Raw genomic sequence first — 21,786 nt, 5'->3', positions numbered from 1 at the left:
GCTAAGAATTAGCAAAAAAACTTTTTGTTTGCTACAATTGTTATGTTAACGTTAGTGCAAAGTACTCAAGATTTTTGTGTTTTACAGAAGGTTTAATTCCTTTAAAAATATAATTTCAAAATGATTCTTCCAAACATGAGTGTATCACCAGCCAAACCGAGATCACACGCACACCACCGTAGAAGCAGCCTGTCAATCTTATTGTTCACTATTGTTTCATCGATCTGTCAAAGCGGGCAACCTACGAGACCTGCTCTTCAACAGACCTTGGTCAGATGTGTTTGTTTTCGCTGCCAGCGACGAGGAGAGGTTCACCTGCGCGAGAGCGAGATTTTCCGTGTGAAGTTTTCCAACCGCCGTACGGGTGTGAAGGTTCCATTTTTCGCGTGTGCCGACCAAAGACGACCAGAGTGTTCCCGTGTGCGGCTGCTGTTGTATGGTTTGTGTACTGTGTAAACACAAAATTATAGGTAGAAAAACGCGTGCGTGCGTGCGGTGATTGAAATAGTGTCGTTTGGGTTGTTGTGTAGCATTTTGGGTGGTGCCGAGGACGACAAGAAAAGTGTTCGTGGTAACAAATCGCCTTTCCGTATTCGTTTGCGGACGGACAAGTGGTGTTCAAGCAAAACAGGCGTACATTAGAACTATCGGAAGAAAAGCAGCAGCAGCGAGAAAGACCAAGTAAATGCACGCAAGGTGAAACAAATGTCTTCTCCCTCGATGACGTCGGTGTAGAAGTGTTGTTTTTGCAGTGAGATATATGGAAGAGTCCTTTTTGTGTTGGAAAAATAAAACCGGCATGTACAACATACTTTGTAGGGGACCCTACATATCTCCCCTAAAACATCGACAAGCGACAAGTATAGTGTGCGTGCAGGGTTAGTTTTTCACCTCCTGCAAAGTATCGTACGGGAGCAGGTGGGGAAAGAATGTTATGCGTAGGAACGAAAAAAATGCACCAGCAGTGCCACCTTTGGTTGCTTTCCAGCAAAAGAAAGCCCTACCATGCCTGTAGCGAAGACGCAATATGTGCGCGTGTGTTTGTGTGTATTTGGGTTGTCATACATAAATTGTGCAGTGTGCGGGAAGTCCCTTTGTTGTGATTTCAACGCAAACTAGAAGTCACAAACGAAAAAAAAAATGGTGTTGCTTTTGTAGCGCTGGAAAGAGTGTTATGTGTGAAAAAAGGAAAATTTGTGGTTAAAAAAATGTTTGTCCCACAATCCCTCCGTATATAGGGTGTTTCCATCAACTCCACGCTGGTGGTGATTCATTCTTCGATAAGTCTAGCTCAAAAAGGCCTTGACCGAAGGGAGCTTCTCGCTGTTTGCAGCTGTTGCAATCGAAGTGGGCGATGAGGCGGTGTGTGCCGTTGCTGAAGAGATTTCTGTGAACCTTCTTTCGTCCACCTTTATGGGGTGATGTCATTTTTTCTCTGCTCGGAAAATTCACTGCGTTCAGGGTCATGGGTGAGGGAATGAAGAAAATGTACTACGTTTTACGCAATGAAACGTTACGAAGCCGTTGCATCTTTTGTAGCAGCTACACCTGTAGCAAATAGCTGCAATTGAGTCGATTGTTTCAATCGTGAATCTGCATTCGATATTATTGCGAGCAGCCGAAAGTGGTGGCTAGACATAAAAGAGAGAGAAAAAACAACATTAAAACAAGAAAAAAAAAACCTTGCCGCCAATCTGCAAATCTCGCGAAACGAGCAATTTCATAAATCGTATGCAAATTGGATGCATTCGATCGTTGTTGTGCTGAGTTGAGCTATTGTACGGTTGCCGCTGTACTGTGCATCTTCATGGCTTTCTTCACTTTCCGGTCTTTACCTTCACCTAAACCCACTAAGCAACAAATCGTGCACAAAAATTTCTCCCACTTTTACCCCGACGGTGCGAAAATAATCGATTGGAAAACGATTCACTTTGAGGCGGGGGAGCCAACGATCGGGAGTTTTCACCTCCGTCCCTTTTCCTCGTGAATTGTGAAATTCATTACCTATTTTGGGCCGTCCCTTGATTCCCTTTCCCCCACTCGTTTCCAGGGCCCCTACTGTGTGTAGAGTGCAGGAGAGTGAAAAAAAAGTGAATTGTGTGTTGAAAACGAAATGTTATACTGAAGAGCGCGCTACTAGTCAGCTTCTTTACTTCCCTTCATCTTCGTATATTGCACCATCTGTGCACCGATGTGGTCAAAAGATGGTTTGCAGATTTTATTAACGTGTTTGTGTGTCCCGCCGGAAGCAGTTTTGTGAAAAGCTTTAATCGATCTCAGGCCTTCTTCATCTTCAAAAACTTCCAAACCGCCCAAAAGGTTCGAGGAGGTTACGTTCGTCGACAGTCGAAATCGATCACAACTTCGCGATCGATCGACGGAAACAATAGGCGGAATTTGTGTAGCTTAGCAGCAGTGGAAAAAAGGTACGTACGAAAACGGCGTAATGATCAATTTTGCTATTGCAGCTAAAAAAAGGGAAAGGAGGAAGTGATCTCTTTTGGTTTTGTATTTACTTTTAGGTTCGAACACTTCCATAGGAACATTTGAAGATTTTCAAAATATGATGGTAATCCGGCAGAAATTCGTATAAAACGATTAAGAATTATATTTGAGCATTTTTGAGAACCATTTCACCCAACAAGAGTTTCATTCTTTTGCTGAAAAATATTTTATTGCTTATCGTGGTTAGGCACCCTTAGTCCTAATGTGGTATGTCTCCCTGCTCAAGAACTCAATCGAAAAGTACACGAAGCAAAACGCTAACCTTAAAACAACAACCGGTCCCGGTTTTTGTCCGGAACCAGTTTTCTTCTCGCAAGGAGCCACAGAAACCCTTCCACCGGAGGAACGCAGCAGTTACGGCGAGGTTGATCTGCGACCATTTCTTTTTCTACCATGCGCGCGAAACCCACCGCCCCCCGCCGGTCAAAAAGCAGCTTTTTTCCGTCCGTAGTATTGGTGTACGCAAAGGAAACGGTTTTTATCTTTGCCTTGTTGCGCGGTTTGTGGTTTGCGCATCGCCTTGACCTTCGGATTGGCGAGTGTACGACACCCGTAATACCCGTAACGGTCGTAATGGCGCAATACCCAATGACAACACTTCGCACACAATAAGCGTGTGTGTGATCATGGTTTGGAGAATCGGATGGCGTAAGGAAGGAAGGAAGCTAACGTATTAATGGATTTGTGTATGTTTGTATTTTTAGGTCAGCTCGTCTTACAATATTCTATAATGCGATGCAACACGCGCACAGCCTTTGCGTTTTGCGGGTCGGCAAACGTTTCGAAGCATTCCTCTTGAAGCATTCCTGCGATGGCGTATTTTGAGACAAAAAGAAAAAAAATGTTTAAAATGCTCACGTTCTTGAGAAGGGAACATGATGCTTCTGGAATCCCTATCCCTTGAAACGGATTAAACGAAGTAACAGAGAGCGTCTAGACCCTTTTTTTCGGGTGTGAAGTCAATGGCAGAGCATAATCCGACACCAATTAGCTTGATTGTGATGCAGTAATCCGCAGTAATTCGTATGGATGATGCGAAGCGTTTGCCGTCTTTGCATCGTTTTGTTGAATACGTGCCAGCAGAGATGGCATTTGAAGCTCCAAAAAGTTTTAAACAAAGAAGCTCCAAAAAAAAGGAGAATATTCACACACACACAAAAAGGCCAATAATTATAAAATATTTATGGAAACCAATTTCTGTCATATGAGGGATGAGAATAGTCCATTTATGTAAAAACAGAACCGTACATCAACCATTGGTGCACAAGCAAAACCATCCAATCATCTCAATTTGAATTCCAAAAATTGGTTCAAATCGGTGGATCGGTGCGTGATCATCTCATTATAACGATTGCATTGTAGGTTTCCAAATGCCTGGCATAATGATGGCAAACGATCCGAAAATCGTCGTTTAATAATCGCGCCGGATTACTTGGCATATCTGCTACCACTTTCGTAACGAAGTGATAGTAATAATCCATAACGGAAGACGGGTGGAGTCTTAACACGGTGAAGATCGGCACGTTTAAATCGGCTCTAACGGATCTGCACCTCGTTGGTTTCTGGTGCATCGAATCCGATCTTCAAAAAAAAAAGCGGGGGAAATCGGTGAGTTGGAGCTGAAGTTAAGCGTGAAAGGAAAAAAACCAGTTGATGCAGTCTCAAAATCTCCATTCCCTGTGTCAAAGTCACAACACAATTTCTTGGGTGACGTTGATTTTATGCATTTAATTTCCAAACAACATCGGATGCCGGTTTCGGTGGGCTGGAATATGTCAACGGGTGTATACGGATAGCATTACCTGCAGCATTACTTTTGGTTGGGAGGACAGTTGAAGGCAATCATACGTAGCAGGCGGTGGTACGCTTTATGTAGGATAGGAACTGGTTCTTGGTTGGTGTGTCCCAGTTCTTTGGACTGCAGTTTCGGTGTTTAGTTGCTTGACGACACGCGACATAGCAGCTTCGTCCGACATCCAACATTTCCCCCCTGGAGTAGAAAGAAAGGGACGGAACTGCTCGGATTCAGTGTGTTGCATGCGCGACTACAACACTTTGTGTTGGGAGACGATGAGGAATTATGACAGCCGGGAACGGTTTTCATGAAATGCTATTTCATAGGCATTTTAAACCCGGTAAGACGTGTACGAAAGATGCTGAGTTTCGATTTTCTTATACACTACGCTTCAAAAAAGACATAAAAAGCACGGGACGAGCTGCAACCTCATGGAAAGAGAACGGTTCGCGGAGGGATGAATTCATAAATGATGGACAAATTATGCATTTACCGCTATTGTGTGCTGCTCCCCTTGTGTACCAGCACGTGTGCTGCCTCCTTCTTGCCACCCAGGGGCATATGGGAGGCAACTGAGGTGAGAAGAAAACGATATTGTTTATGCAAGTACGGTTCACAGTGTGACACGTGCGGCTAGACGGCTGGGATAAGGTGTGCTTATTTCGCTGGAAGAACGAATGAATTTTCATGCCTATTCCAGCTATCGTTGGATAGTTGTGGGTTTTCTTTTGCTACGCTCTATTGCAATGTACATGGAACAAAAAGATGGAGGAGAAGAAACGGGAATGGAATCGTTTTGCGGTAAAACTTTTTGCTAAACTTTTTGCCGCCAGATTGCAATGGGTTGATAAAGAAGATGGAAATGGAAAATAATGATGCATTTTAAAAAGGTATCGTTTACGAGCTAAGATAATGCAAAAGAAAGATTGGATAAGATTTTAAGCTAATCTGGCTTCATCTTAAACGATTTTTTCGTTGTTCTTCCATATCTGTTTTGTGCATCGTGCCTTGGACATTACTATGTTACTTAATTAGGTTCTGAAGTGTCTTGTCATAATTGGTTTTGAATTGCAACAATGTTTCCATGCTTTTTAAAGATGCCTTCCAATGCACTGTACTGTTATTGAATCCCAAAGTTTTTTGTTTGTTGGAAATAATTTCACGCATTACATCACAGTTATACGCACTTTTAACCTTAGCACACTGAAAAGCCTCTTGATGAATTTTCTCCCAAAAAAAGGAAGACAGTCTAATAAGAGTGTCCATATGGAGAATAGTTATTAACTGTTCCATTGCAGCAACTACAATAGAGTCCGTTCCTTTTTGTTCGAGTTCCTGCTCCAACGCCACTACTAAGGTGCGCAGTTTATTGGATCCGGCTTCGTCCAGCTTTTCATCAGAATGTGCTCTCCCTCTCGTTGACTGTGAAATGACTTCCTGCGTAACACGATATGAGGAAAAAACCGGCTGTGTACTTTCTTTTCACGCACCGGTACGCACACTCGGCCTTCAGGTACTTCAGGTGACCGATCGCGGTTGATCGGTGTGTTTGTCTGCATGGTAATCTCACCTTTAACGGAACTCCTGCGCCGACTCCTTCGTACTTGCTTCCAATTTTGGAGTCCTTGAACGTGTACCGCAAGGTGAAGCCATTCCCTCGGGCGTACACGTCCATCAGCTGTCAATTTCATGCATCATCAGCATCAGGGTGAAACTTGCCCCGGCGAGACTGGAAGCCACACCCGTTCCATCGAACGTATGGAAACGATTAAGAAACACTCATGTTGCGAGCAGCATCACTTCACATTGCTCATTAGTCGATGAGCTGATGAGCACATGGACAAGCGGGATCGCTTATCGATGAAAGCGGATCGCGGAAATTAGCTGTGATCGTAGACTCTGGAACGATTTGAAAGGTATTTGATCGTTTGCAAAAGGGACTGATGGTGTGGAAGGCATTGTTCCACAGGTTGGTCTATTTGGATAGATGAGATTTCGCCACGTCATGATGTTTCTCTGGTCCCGGTTTAACACTCCAGACATTCAGGTACAGGTGCGTGAGGAGTGGTCTAAGTTGACCAACAAATATTTGTTTACGAAGCATGATTAGATGCACGAAATTCTTGTTTCCATAGAATCGACATAAACCAGTTTTCATCCCACTTGTGGCTAATTATTTCTCTGGTTATTTAAATATTTTTTTTTTCGTGTGGTGCGGAAAATTGAAGATCTATAGACATGCGAGTCTTTTGTCGGGTTTTTGTTTGAAAACACAGCAGAACACACTGTGGGTCAAATTGTTTTACTATCATGCTTAAATAAAGATAGTTGTGGGTCAGACAACGCATTCCATTGAATCGTTTTTTTTTATTGTCGATATTTCATTTTCTTAGCCACATTAGTCCAGTGTACTCGAATGTCTGTATGTCTGTGCATGTTTTGGTTGTTCCTTTTTATAACATCAATCATCCAGTGTATTTGAGCGGGGTAACATGAAACACACCATACGATCGAGCTGATGTATCAAAGAAGAAAAAAGGTTATTAGGTGCGATTGTATAAAAATGAGAGAAAACACGGGCGCGTGTGAAATGCGCCCGGAACGGCGTATGTTCGGTTGGTGCGGAACAAAGAAATGGTGCGGGATCATAAAGAAATTGGCAAATTGGTGCAATTTCACCACGGATGGGGCCGACCACTTTATAACAACACTGATACCGCTTAGTTTTGCAGAAATTGCCTCTAATAGACTCTTGCAGTCATTAGGTGTGACTGGGTTGTGGTTTTTTTTTGCGCTAGTGTAACACTCGACCAGTCGCTTATTTTACAGTTGCGCACACATCGGTGTCGTTGGTGACGATGATTAGATGCGTCCTTAAAACTGATTACCAACCGGTGTACGGTTACTGTTGAGCTTTTTAATTTAATATGAAAAAAAGGAGTACCTCCATGTTGAACAAAAGGCTAAATAAATAGGGATATTATAGCTAACTCCTTCTACTTGTCAACTTGTATCTAGGTGTCTCGATCGAGTGATCGGTGAAGGAAATGGTTTACCAACCGGATGCACTAAACAGTAAAGTGACGTGAAATGGGATGCAATTTGCGATTGGGGCCGGTGGGTGTACAGGCCGTGCAAAATTGATTGAGGAGCTTTTTGCCGTCGATAAACATTAGCTCCAATGTTCTACTCTGTTGGTTGGATCTTTGGAGAAAAAGCAGTCTTTCGAGGATGAAGTTTGAACTAGAAAGACGATCAATTCAAGATGACTTCAGGCTTCAGAGCACCGTTTCTATGATTTGTCGTCGAATTCTTGAGGAATTATTAGAAACTCATCAAATGATATGAAAATCTGTAGAGAATTCCAAGTTTAGATTTCAAAATGTGTAAATTTAGCAGAGATTAAAAAAACTATCTTGGCTGTATTGAATCTATCTGCTGGTCAGAGGTGTAAGCGCCCAGTAGCAGTAAACCTACTTATCTGCAACAGTTTCCGATCTCGACACGCTGTATGACGATTTCGTACAGGCCTGTCCGTCCGGTGAACCGATGTCTGATAATTGGCAGTAGTGCAGCTTATGATGGTGCCTGGTCATTGGCCGTCAGACGATTGCATGAACCGGTAAGACTGCAGCCGCCGATGATTGCATGCAGTAAAACAATAACCCACCATGCGCCGAAGAATGCACTCTGTGTTTGCCGCGAGTTCGGTTTCGTTGTGGCCAATGGAGCTGAAATTATGAACAGAATGCATCATAGCAGCGGGAAAAGCTATCAAGCAAAAAAAAGGAGAAAGAAAAGAAAGAAGAGGAAAAGTACCACGAAACGATTGGTAGGCGATCGTTAAAGGAAGATCTTCCTCCTTGGCGCGACTTGCCCGCGCGGTTCTTGTTTGAGTGTTGTTCAAGGTGGAGTGGAAGTTTGAGTTATATTTTTTTTGCGCATGTCTTCACGCTTTACTCATTCTTGGATTTATTCATTCATTAACGTTTCAAAGTTAGGTGATTTTACACATGCAACCTGCCACCGGTTCACCGGACATAGCCGCGCGCGCGCGCCTCTTCATTTGTCTGCATTTTAAGCGATTTAATGCTCAAGGAGGTAAACATTAACAGTGGGGAACAACGGAAAAAAAGAAACACCGTCTCTCCAGTATGGCACGCCGTAGATGATACATATATATTTGCACGGTGGCAGAGAGATAGAGTTGGTTGCGCGCATCCAATCGTTGTGTTCTAAGTTAATTACTTTACATGTTGTTCGCTTTCCGTCGTTTCGTTCTGTCGGTTGTCCCACGATGGTTGAGTTTTTAGCTTAATTACCATCTCTAGCGAGCTGAGACGGTTGAGGTAGAACCGCGGCTCGATAGTTAAAGCGAGGAGGCACATCGGAGTTTAGTATCATGCCGCTGTTCAAATGATCGATTTCCCGCCGTTAAAGCAGAATAGAAGAGGAAAGATTGAAAAATGAGCTACAATGTTGGCAAGATACAGTTCTCGCCTGAAAGGCGACGATCGTCTCATCTAACCCGAGTCATACTAACAGCTCTTCTCTATAGCTTTGGGTTTTTTGCGAATAAAATATGAGATTTTTTTTTGGGGAAAAAAGTCAGAATGCAATAAAGTTCGTGGGATTGGAAATTACTGAGAATTTCAGCTTCTTTATTGTACTGCTTGATGAGCAAAATACTCACCAAGATTGAAGTGCGTCAGAATTCTTTTCCGACAACTATATTCCATTACAATAGGTGATTTTTTTATTTTGTTTCGGAACTTCTTGCCACAACGAAGAATTGCGTGGGTTTTGAACACAGACCTGGTACCGAACCTGGATGTCGCTCCATAGATGGAGTCGGATGGGTTGGTTTTGGTGGGTTGACTTTCAAATCGCAAACGGCTTTTATGCTGAAACTGAGGGAACCTCTCCCCAGCATCGCCTACCCACGAATCGTGAGCATTCGTGCAATAGCCGATCGATTGAATGTTGTGTCGTGTGGGATGGATAGGTAAATGTTAGCAAAGAACACAGAAATTGGCATAATCTCAGATTGTGATCTATTTTTACGAAGGAGGTTAAAGTGGAGGTGACTCTTGCCTTTCTGTAGGAACTCTTTGTTTATTGTCTACGTTTAAAGTTTAATGAGACGTAAAACAGGTTTTCATATTTCTGGGGTGAGTTTTGGAGAACTCACGCATTCCGGTTCAAAATTATCGGAATACATTCTTCACTCAAGGTTGGTCCAATAACGTGTTGTTGGTTGGATCTGGGAAATATTTGAACTTCTCTTGGAGTAATCTCTTGGAATGTTGAGTCGAGGTTAGGTTAGATTTACAGATTACATGCTTTTCCTGGTGATCGCTACAAGCCGCAAAAGAAAGAACATTCTTTACGATGATCGTCAAGTGCAACCGTTTCTTCACGGAAGTAGTCTGCTTTCTATTGGATCTGAACCTGTTGCTCAGATGCGGTCAAACTTGACTGAAGCTTGCACCATACAATGTCTGTCTTGTCTAGGTACTTTGAGGTAGTTTGAGTGATAGGATCTCCCAAAGGAATTAAAGGATTTTTTTGCTCTCGTTCTTCATTTTCAGATTCTGTTGGACTTTGAGGTCACCTCCACTGTCGAGGAGGTCAGAGCTAGGCATTTATCTGAAAACTCTGGCCTTTCTCCAGAAGGGAGAAGATACTGTAAATAGCAGATCTGTTGTATCTGATTCTAATGTGGAGTATGCTTAATCAGTCAATATATTTATTTCTTTATTTAAAAACAAGGTGGACAATGTTTTGTTATCCAATTACCTAATTGGATCTAGTCAAATATTGGTGAAAATATTAAAAAAAAAACATAATAACCTTAGCGAATGCGTACTAAATCCGACTGGGAACTAGTTTTCCCCAACCAGTCAAACCTTAATAACAGTATGCAAAATCTTCGCAACCAATCGAAGAAAGTTGCTCCACCACGATCAATACCGATGATCGACCAATTGGGCGAATGTAATGCCGCATGCACCAAAATAAAAAGAAGCTAACTGAACCAAAGAGAAAGGGATTCCTTAGCCGCACACGTGGTGTTGTGTGTCTGCCGGTCAAATCGGTAAAGTGAGATTAGTTTCTTCTTCTGCTGCTTGTGTTGTTTTCCTTACCCACTTCCCAATGCTTTTGTTTTGCTTCCGTTACACTCTTCACAGAAGGTGGGTACACTGTTTACTAACGCATAATTAATAACGCTTCATTCGGGCAGTGGGAGATAGGTTGCCAGCGTGTGTAATTGTCCGTTCTTCGACCATTCGCCCGATTGATCGTCCGGGATGATGGTGTGTTTCGCGTTTGGTCGCGAAGGTGCCCATTAGGTTGCCCCCCCCCACCCCGAGTTAACGGTTTGACCGGGATGTTTTGCGGAATGTTGTGATCATTTTGCCATGTGGCTTGGGGGGGAGGGTTTATGCTCCTGCCTGACCGTAAGGTGGTTTCGTCGTATCAAGTTTAATGTGTGTGGCTTACGTTGCGTATGGTAAAGGTGGTTTTTTGTGCTAAAGGAGGATGCGTAACGAATTAAACCACCAAAGCGAAACTGTGTGTATGTGTTTTAAACAGCTGCAAAACTTGAAACACAGATGAGTTATCTTGGGGAACATTTTTTTTGCTTTGTTTTTGCTCGATATGAAGGTACTTATTTGTGCGAGAAATCATACTAGCGATATGGTTTTATTGTGCATAATTATGTTTTCGTTTCGATTTCCGAACCGTACCTGTATGGTTGTTGTGGAAAGTGTAATGATAGTTATGCACATTAACCTTCTAGTAATCTTTTTTTATTTACCTTTTTTTATCATATTAATTATAGTGTTTTATAGGATTTCTTTAATTTACTCCCAATTTAGTTTAAAGGGCATATCTCGTTGTTTTGTTTTGAATTAATTAGTGAACTCTTTGTAAGTTAAAAAAATGAAGTCTTAGCAGTGTCTTCTTTACCTTAAACTTTACTCGAAGAGCATGAGACACTTATTCTTATTCATGTTATGTGCGAAGACATGACCAAGTCGGCAATCCGTTTCCAAGAAACATGGTCTAAGGCTGCAGTCCTCCATCCACGACTGCATGCGATCTCCGACAGGTTCGACTCCACCAGATCCAGCCAAACGAGCTGGAGATTCTCTCCGTTCATACTGGCCTTCAACAGCTTGACCAGCTTCCCTGGTAATCTGTACTGAGACTTTACGTGTGTCATGATCTTGAAATATGACTCGTCGAAGATTTCAAAACGATGTCAACTTTTCATTTCTCAACATCATCCAAAAATCCTACTTATGATGACACAAAATTTATCTTAGATAAAGGGAAAAATATCCATTTTGTTCTATCTCGAACGATGCGGCTTCTATAAACTCCATCGATCACTCGATCATCTCCAGTGATCGTCGATCAGCGACCCAAAGAATTTATCCAAAGTAGACCAAAATATTACTTCTGAGATCCGAAGAAAGGCAGATAAAACTTATCTATTCCACATGTTTGTGATACATCATCAAAATAAATCCCAAAATATCACCATTTTCCAGTCCGCCATCGTGTACTATCACCTTAACATCGCTGTTTCGGAAAATATTAAAAGCTTGTACTACCCAGGGTGCACAAACCGGGAGGGAAGAGACCACCTTATGGGGTAGCAATAGTTTTTCACCTTGAATGCACACCGCAAGAAACCCGATCGAACCAACAAAAAAAAAAAAACATTCATAGAACATGAAAATAAACTTGTTATGATGAGTGTTTTCTATTGCTTTTTGGTTTCGGTTTTTAATTTTTGCTTTGATTTAGTTATCTCTGTTGTTTTGGTGGCGGGAAGGAAGAGCGAAGAAGAAAGAAAGGAATTTGAGACACCGTTCATAAAGTGTGTGTGTGTGTTTGCATGTCTGGCTTAAAGGCAACATGGAGGGGGAAAAAATCATCGTCGGCAAAAATCGAATGAAACATGATACAATAATGTGGCTCGACGGGTGACTACCGCGCATCACACCGCGGGTAGGGTGGCTTCTGCTGATTCACATTGAAAAAAAAAACCCGATGAACGGTAGTACTTGAAATCGGTTGGAGTCAAACCAACCGAGACCCTAACGGAGTGATTCCTCTCTTTGATTTCTTTTGTCTTATCCGAGAGGCGAGAGTTCCAACATCACGGAAACTGTTGTTTTCCATCAACAACTAGTTCGTACAAATAACGTATGATCGATTGGACGATTGATTCGGGGGAATGTGGGAAATGCCACGGTGAGACACGGTGTGTTTGGTACCATAAACGATGACGACGCCTTTGCTACGATACTGCACGTCGGAATCGTCAATCGAACGTGACGAAAATGGCTGCTAACTGGCTAGGGTGTCATGCCGACAGGAAAGAGAAAAAGCGGTGGAAATGTTTTTCATTTTTCTCGCATTGCAAAAATGGACCACTTGGGAAAGAAAGAACTCGCGCCGCCCTCCCCCACGTGTAAACAAACCCGTCACGTGCAATTGTTGATTGAACGTCGAACCGAGTGGGCCCTTTTCGGGCCTTGCCTTTTTGCTTTAAGTTGGCGTTAGTTAATGAACGAACGAAACAAACGCGTTGACAGCATAACTCTTCCCCCGTTGCGTAGGTGGTGGTGGTGGTGGAGAAAAGCATAAATGAGGCACACGATGGTGGCATATTACTTAAAATTACGTACTTTAATGCGCAGAAAAAAAAAACCCCGACAGCACATTAGAAATGGAAATGAAGAAAAGTCAAAACAAAAAGTTAAACAGCTCGAGACACGCAAAAGGAAAATGTGAAAATGGAAATTAACAGTTTCAATTCCCAGCCCTTGTTTTGTTTTTTCGTTGCCCTTATACTGCGTACCGGAAACCGGAAGCGAGTGAACCAGTTTTTGACCATTTTTGGACGGTTGCTTACTACACTTTCGGAGCGTTTGGTTTTTCTGCACTGTGGAAATGTTTTGTTGCTGCTGTAGCAAGAGCCAGTACCATGCGCCAAGTACGTTCGTTGTGCCGTCCTCTTAATGTAGACGGTGAGAGCACCCGTCGTCACGAATCGATATTTTAGTCTGGAACTGTCTGGGGAAATGCACTTTTAAAAGAGAATAGAGAAGTTGAATCGGCTGGGAGGGCTCAGTTTGTGTGGATTGTCGCACGTAGAAGAAGACACATTTTATTCCGGTCCGGAAATGATGATGCTGAGTGGTGAATACCGTCCCGGCTTGCGGCGACAGATAAGAATGTGTGAAATGTTTCGGTGATAGAAAATGGTTTGATAATTATAGAATCCAGCACGTACACGGTTACGGTTTCTATTTGTGGGTAGTTGACACGATAGTTGGCACGATATGTGCTGTTGATAGTTCTATTTTTTTCGTTTTAATATTAAAAGTAGATAATGCTCAGGAGAAAATAGTTTTAAGGAAACGTTTTAAATTTTAAATAAAAAAATCTAAACGTTACTTAACTTGTTACTCTTAGGAGTTACTCTGAGGAGTTACTGTGAGGATTTACTCTGAGGAGTTACTCTGATGAGTTGCTCTAAGGAGTTGCTCTGAGGAGTTACTCTGAGGAGTTACTCTGAGGAGTTACTGACGAGGATAATACTACATTTCTAGCTTCATTCATACTTCATCTCTTGTTTCGCTTTTCCATCTTTTACTCTTGTCTCTTTGTGTTTGCTATATGCTCATGCATTTTAATACAGCTAATAAATTGGGCCTGTTGTTTTGAATGAACCGGTAGACGACCTCTACCACAATCGGGCGTTCGTACAGTGGCTTCTTGTTTAGAGATTAAAGCGGCAAACTATGGTTTTAAATGCATAAAAGTGTAATTTATCATTTGAGTTTTACAATCTCTCTGAATAGTCAAATATATCTTCTTACTTTATGGTTAGATAAGTTGCGTTTAATATAAAGATAACATTTCTGTTTTTGTTTAATTCATAAGGAAAGGTGTTATTATTAACCATAATCGGCGAGGAAACATTCCACTTTTGCGTCTCGCTTAGTCGCAGCCAAATGATCGATTTACGTAATAATCGATAAATCAATCATTGTGTGCTGATGTTTTCAAAGTTTATTTTTCCACAGCAAGTTCCATATATCACACAACCACCAGTCACGATCAATCCGATACAGATTGATCTAATTCTAATCGAATGATTCGGTTGATCAAAATCCACCCCTTCACATAACGACAATTCCGGTGCTTATACGCTAGCTAAAAAAAGCAACAATGTTCAGGAAAGACGATCGACTTTAATTTCACGGTTCGTTAGAGCGGTCGTCTTCGATGCCATGCGATTGAAACCGAGTTCAAGATCAAAGTCCGTTGTTGATTGCGCTTGGGAGGGTTTTTTATTCTGAAGCATCGTTTTCGGTGGACGCTTATATGCAGAAACCGGAAGAGTACTTCCTCCTATCTAATCTGACGATGGGCTCAACTCCTCCGCTTTGCTTGAGATCCAAAAACCGGATAAACGTTCGTTTCGGCACGTTTGCGATGACGAGATTTTACGCCAAAAAGGTTCACTTTTAAGTTTTATATGTCTTTATTTTAGCCCTTGTACTAAAGTGGAAGGGTAGAAATATCAACAAGGAAATAACATTTATTTGCTCTCATCGAAAACATGTAAGAATTGAGTACAAATAGAACGTCTAATGCGCGTTTAATCTATTAGTGGGATTGTGTTGGGGAATAAAACGAAAGCTACCTTTCGATTGGCGTTCGAGAATGATTGCACTTTACCATCAAAGTGGTGCGTGTGGCTCTGGAAATAGCTAATAAATCACACTAAACGTGTGGTGTCGGGGATGTGGTAAAATAATTTACCAATTTCGGAAGAACGTGAATACTTTCCCTCGCGGGAATAGGTCGATGGCTTAATGCGAACTATTAGATTCATGCATTATAAATGAAGTTCGCTTCTCTTCGTTGCTCTCCTTCTCTCTCTGATGCACTCTGAAGCAACACGTAAACGGACATGGATGGCATAAGATGTGATCCGGATCTTTTCAAAGCTCATAAACACACCTTACGGGGAAAGGAGTTGGGGAAGGTTTTGCAGATTTATTGACCCGTTGTAAAGCATACATTAGCAAATCGTGTGTGAGTGACGGAGGGATCAGACCAACAAGATGATTTGTTGATTGACGAGTCCACTTTTCACTCTGTCATAAATGATGGTACATTAATGTAGAAGCACCGCGAGCAGGGTAAATCGGTGGCACACAACACTTCCAAGCGAAAGTTACCCCGTCCCTAAACGCCTAGCAATTGTCGCGTTTGCGAACGCGATTCAGATTTTTTTTGCGAAACTTCATATAAAAATAAATTGCGAAAATCGCTATTCGAAGCGCGACTTGACGCCATGACAGTTTTTTGTAATGGCTTCCAGGATAGCTCGATTTTGCTGGCAATAACAAAATCATGAAATATTGTAAAGTTTAAAAAAAATCGAGTGTTATATATATTTTATATAAATTGATGTATTTTAACGCGAATTTGTTGAAATAAGTTTCTTTTCACTCAAATACTTCTTTAAATAAATAAAAGAATAAAAAATAATAAAAAAAATAAAAAAAAATTAAAAATTTGAAAATATCCTAAGGCTATAGTCTAAGCTTTTTTTTGGGAAATTTAGCAAAATTTTATAAATTGACTTATTTTAATGCGAGTTTACTGAAATAAGTTTTTTTTCACTCAAATAATGCTTTAAATGAAAAAAAAAAATAAAAAATAAAAAAAAATTAAAAAAAATCTAAAAATTTGAATGATTTCTTAGCTTTTTTTTGGGAATTTTAGCAAAATTTTATAAATTGATTATTTTTAATACGAATTTGTTGAAACAAGTTTCTTTTCACTCAAATAATGTTTTAAATGAAAAAAGAATAAAAAAAAAAATTATAAATCGCGTTCGCAAACGCGACAATTGCTAAGCATGTATTGACGGGGTCAGGGTGTCCTAACCCTGTTGGTTGTCGTGTGGTCAAGAGGTGTTTTTATTTATATATTTAATCTTTTTGCTCGTCAGTACAGCCAAGTCTGTTTACTTTCTACGTTGACCACTGCTACACGGGTTCAGATTCGAGTGCATTGGGGGTACTTAACCTGGTGCCCCAAATTGTACTGCAACGCTTCTGAGGGTCAATTGTCGACATTGCTCTAGTTTGATGTACTAAAAGTACATTCCAAATCTTCTTCCTTCTTTGTTTTTATGCCAGATTTAATTGATGTTTTATAGCACCAAATTATATTTCCTCATAACTTTGGAAATAATGGTGCAGAATGAATATCTTTTCTCCTTCTCATTCTTGACCAAACCAATATCACTTTCGGGTAATGTTTTATGCATCTTCACGTGCCATCGAATAAATTCACAAATGTAATCTTTCCCCGTAACTGCCTGTCTCCGGACCAAACCCAAACAAGCGCGGTTAAGTCATTGTCAATTTACTTCCTCGCAGCGACAGTTGAAATCGAATGAGTCTCGACAGAGATAAACGACCCCGAATTTTGCACACGCTTCTGTTGGAAGGAACACCAAACCCCTAAACCTTACTATTCTGCACGAGTTAGACGTTCTTAGTTTGCGAAAGGTATTTTTTGCTTGTAAAGTTCTTTCCCCTGTTGCATCGGGTACTTCTCATTCGTCGGATTTCGTGTGGTATGTGGACTATTGTAGATATCAGTTTATCTCTCCCTTACTTTCGTTTACTCAAGATATCAGCACGAAGAGGAAGTTCGTTTGAAAGTAAGGAATTTTATCATTGCCCTTCTGGGTTTGTCACTTGGCATTATTTCGATGGGATCCCTTTAGTCTGAGTACGCTTTTTGTGAGATTATCTTTCCAATGAATGGAATTTGATATTAATTTTGAGTTTTAATATGTTCTCCTTCTTCTGCCATTCCTTTCAGATTCCAACATTGGACGCTTTGAAACGGGTCAGCCTGCCAGGACGGAGTCGTTCGATTTGAAAGTGATCTAATCTCTGCTCTATCTCACACCCTCCCCACCCCAAAAACCAACCCGTTATTAATGTGAGCATCATCATGTCGCCGGCGAGATTATCACTCCGCGAGGAGGACATCGTGCGGTTGGCGCTGGAATTTCTGAACAATCGCGAACTGCACATCTCTCAGCTTTCGCTCGAGCGCGAAACCGGCGTCATCAACGGGCAGTACTCGGATGATGTACTGTTCCTACGGCAGCTTATCCTCGACGGCCAGTGGGACGATGTGGTGGAGTTCATTCAGCCGCTCGAGGCACTGCAAAACTTCGACATGAAGCAGTTTAAGTATAGCATCCTGCGCCACAAGTACATCGAGCTGCTGTGTATTAAATCGGAGGCGGGCGGTTTAGCGGCTGGACCGCCACTCATCAACAACGTGGAAGGGGCGGTAGAGGAGGTGGTACAGGTGTTGGGTGAATTGGAAAAACTGTGCCCATCGAAGGAGGAATATTCGGGACTCTGTTTATTGCTGACGCTGCCCAAGCTTGGCGATCACATGCAGTATCGGGACTGGAACCCGAGCAAGGCGCGTGTACAATGCTTTCGGGAGATTTTTCCACTGGTGGAAAAGTTCCTGCCCGGTGATAAGAAGCTCGGTTCGGCTGGGGGTATGCTGAGCGCGAAGAATGACCGACTGGTGCAGCTACTGATCAAGGGTGTACTGTACGAATCGTGTGTGAATTACTGTCAGGTGAAGGCAACTGGAGCGGCCGATACGGCGAGTCAGAAAATTAACTTCTCACGTGTGTTGGATGGTTCGATAGGTGAGTTTCCCAAGACGTTACACACAATAAGCGATAATTCATCGATGTTCTACTTTTGTGTAATAATGGACAGTAATTTGTGTCTGAGAAGAAAAGCGTTTTCGAAAGGCCAAATTGCCGGAAATATTACAAGCAGGTGGAAATATTCATGACTTCCGCAAAAGAACTTCATGTAACTGAAGTTAGGAAACGATTACGGCTTTAAATGCAAATGACCTCTCTGAACTAGCTATAAAATGTGTTCTAGCGAACTACTGATATGTTACACCTCGCTTGCAGGATTTACCGATTCGGATCTCTCCCTGTTGAGCTGGTTGCAGAGTATACCGGCCGACACGTTCTCGGTTCCGTTCGAACAGAAGACGCTGAATGTGGACGTGGAACGGCTCGAGAAGCCATCGCTCGAAACTTCCTGGACCGAGCATATGCTCATCACACCGATCAAGCCGAAAACGTTCCCCCACTCTGTGATGCCATTTACCCGGCCACGTAGTGCCGCCGACATCATGACCCGTTCGCTGTTGCCTTCGCTGGATGCCGTATCGAGCTGCTTGAGTAAGTTGAGTTTGCCGGCATTTTGGCATTGTTGTGTGGCAGTGTGGAGAGACCCATTATGATCGACAACATGTTTTCGATACCGTTTTAGATCCGAAAGCACCGAACGAATCGTTTCCGATGTCCCGTTCCAGTTTCGCTAGTTTTCACCTGACAGGCATTAAGCCGAGCAGCGGCAAGCTGATGACCTCCAGTGTGGACCGGTTATTCGAGAATGGGGATGGCGGCGAAACGTACCGGAGTAGTAACTTTGCGGAGTATCAGGTTCGTTCCGATGGTCCAGCTGTGCTGGGGGCTGAAAAAAAAAACGGAGGCTCGTCGCGTAATGTAAAAAATGTGATAGGTCGCGTGGGGTCGTTTTCGACTCAATCCTCAAACCGGCATCTACGTTTATCGCTGCATATTTCTTACGTTCTAATTATGCAACCGGTACCTGTACCTTCGTAAATCGTTGACTAGTAGAAGGGACCGGTTTCCGTAGCATAATCATTACAGATGGAGGAAAAGTAGGTGATAGATTAAAGAACGATAATCAAGAAAGGGACGTCACTCTGGTTGTAGACCCTTGGACTACCAGTTAACTTGAGTTGTGTGACAAGAACGTGTTGAGAAGGCTTCTGTTGTGATGTGCCGCAATGTTCGTATGTAGGGTAGAAAAATCGATATCCGTATTAGAATGTAAACGTCACGGAAATGTTTCTCTCGTGCGAAGGTGTTACTTATGATAAGCCCAACTGCGGTCACTGACTGCTTTCGGGCTGCTCTGGTACAGTGACACGTGGGCTATGCGTTCCCGTGCATGGTTGGGATTCTTGTCGGTAAATGAACAGGAATGCTGTCTTAAGAGAGGTATCACCACTTATCTAGCCACACTGCATGTCACTGCATACTCGTAGTATGGGAATGTAACACATGAAGAAAAAGGAAGGTATCCCGTGCATCGTCTGTTAGAAAGTGTGCAAACAAACCACAAAAAGAAAGAATTTATCGTTTACGTTCCTGTGATAAATGATGCCGGCTTTTCTATACAACGTTGCAGGTTGTGAAAAGCCGACCAAAAAAGCACTGTATGCAGAGCATAGCGGTAAAACGATGTTTACTCTCAGTAAGAAAAAAAAAACACACTCGGGCACGGTGATTTCGAAACACTTGCTCTATCTTGAAACTGAAGCCTCGCAATAGGTTGGCTCTTTGCGGTGTCAATATTTGTTTTCTTGAATTGATTCCTATTTTGTGAAAGGAACCGGCGTACATGACCCCGCAGCCACTCATAAACGGTTGAAATAGAACAAGGTTCAGCTAAAGGAACGGGAGTTATCGCGATTCCTTTGCACGAACCGGAAGCAGAACATTTGAGCAGGAATCACGTTTTGGTCATTTCTTCAGGATTAGCGTGCGTGTTTGCGACTGGTGAACTTTGGTTAGATATAGGTCAATAGGTTAATCGTTAAGCAAACGTAGTTCCTTCGGGGTTCTTGATGAAAAAGTGTCATTTTTATGCTTATTTTTAGAGAGTTCGGTATTTTTCATATACTTCTTCTATACTTGGAATACTTGCAAACAAAGGCTTAACCGTAATATTAATAGAAAACGGAGCGCAAAATTAAGTGTAATTAAAAAAAACTAGAGAATTGAATGAGACACCTTTATTGCTAAAGTTTACGTTGGCTGTTCAGCTGAACTGCAATGCACCGATCTGTGATTTGCTTTTTAGTTTGCATTAAGGCATTTGTAACATCCATATTTCTGTCAAAGTACTGGTTCCACGTGGGAGATCCACATACGATTGACGTAGGCATGCAACGCGCTGTAATTAGCACGGCATTACTCAAGGTCTCCGAGTTGCAAATGCAAATTGCTAATCGCGTTCCCATTTATTCCAGCCCCCACGTTATCGATGTTACACTTCTCTATTCCCATTCACCGTGCGAGCGTTTTGACTGATTCTTTGTTGTGCACCTCCAGCAGGGACTCCCATCGATTGACGAGATTGCTTCCGTGCAGTCGAAATCGCCCGATCTGCAAGCAGTGGCCGGTGCGGTGGTTAAAGCGTGCGACATTCATCAGAACAGTGCCGAGCGGGACAGTCCCAACACGACCAACTCGACTGCCAAGAGTTCCCGGCGGGACTCACTGTCCGAGAAGATAACGACGACGCAGCAACCGATACCGACGGGACTTCCGCATCACAGCCAACCGCAGTCATCGGTGCCACCGTCAGCGATCTCAACGCCGGGCAGTACTGCCGGTCCCAACAGTGCCAACAGTCCGGTACCACCATTACCGGCAGGAGCTCCATTACCTCCGCCAAACGGTGCTGGGGTTATATACGACCAGCCCAAACCAGCGTAAGTGTTGTGTAACGCGATTGAAAAACATTCTTATCAACAAACACTTAATTATCCTTTCTTTGATCTCTTTTTAGTGTAAAATCGGCTCTCAATCCTCCCGTGGCAAATAACTACGGTACAATCAACGGCAACGGTAGTGCCGGTGGTAGCGGTGGAGGCGAGCTGTACGAAAAGTTTAAGCAGCAGAAGCAGAATAAAGAAAGTGATTATATTATGAACGGTAATCCGACGATTGTTCCACCAATACATATGAACAGTGCGGGATCTACGGTGCCGGCACCGGTTAGCCATACCAATGGCAATGGAGCACCGGCAGTGATGGGTGCGCATCCTTCAGAAGACGTGATCGGGAACAAGGATTATGAGGTAAGCTTTGCCAAAAGTGCCCGCAAGCACACACTACCATTTTAGGGCGTGAATTGCTTTGCTGTCAAATTAAACGTACTGGTTAGCGATTGTAAAGTTTGAAGTGATAAAGTTTGACTGTATAATCCGCAAGAGTGCTCTCGTGTGTAGGTTGCGGTGCGCTAGAAGATGATTAAATTTACAGCTTAACTTAAACGAGCTTAGATTGGTTGTTCGATGCAACTTGATGGGATTACAGCTTAATACTGAAAGCTGAATGTTTGCTGCATCACCGTGGAACGAGCCGTTCGTGTGGGTTGTTTGCACAGTTATGAGTGGTTAAAGTCAAATGGGTCAGACTAAAAGACCACAAGAACGTTGAATCGTCGAATGAATTGATTTTACGTTTTAAGAAGACCATTCGGTACGCGGACAGA

General features: G+C 42.5%; 1 protein-coding gene across 7 annotated transcripts in view; it reads left to right on the top strand.

Moving 5' to 3' along the window:
• The first annotated feature begins 66 nt into the window (after positions 1-66).
• Positions 67-21,786, top strand: part of LOC125770427 (WD repeat-containing protein 47) — a 63,140-nt gene continuing 41,420 nt past the window's right edge. Inside the window, exons 1-7 of one of the 7 annotated variants that reach the window (XM_049440029.1) lie at positions 67-439; positions 2,051-2,426; positions 17,240-18,098; positions 18,378-18,653; positions 18,745-18,917; positions 20,622-21,001; positions 21,079-21,370. In XM_049440029.1, the coding sequence (XP_049295986.1) occupies positions 17,375-18,098; positions 18,378-18,653; positions 18,745-18,917; positions 20,622-21,001; positions 21,079-21,370 (1,845 nt within the window). In that variant the 5' untranslated portion in view covers positions 67-439; positions 2,051-2,426; positions 17,240-17,374. The other 6 variants (XM_049440027.1, XM_049440022.1, XM_049440023.1 and 3 more) reach the window with 6 other exon arrangements.

This window comes from Anopheles funestus, chromosome 3RL (assembly GCF_943734845.2).
Source record: "Anopheles funestus chromosome 3RL, idAnoFuneDA-416_04, whole genome shotgun sequence".
Classification (NCBI taxonomy): Eukaryota; Metazoa; Arthropoda; class Insecta; order Diptera; family Culicidae; genus Anopheles; species Anopheles funestus.
Note: the sequence above shows the minus strand (reverse complement) of the source record. Positions and strands in the feature narration are given on the sequence as shown.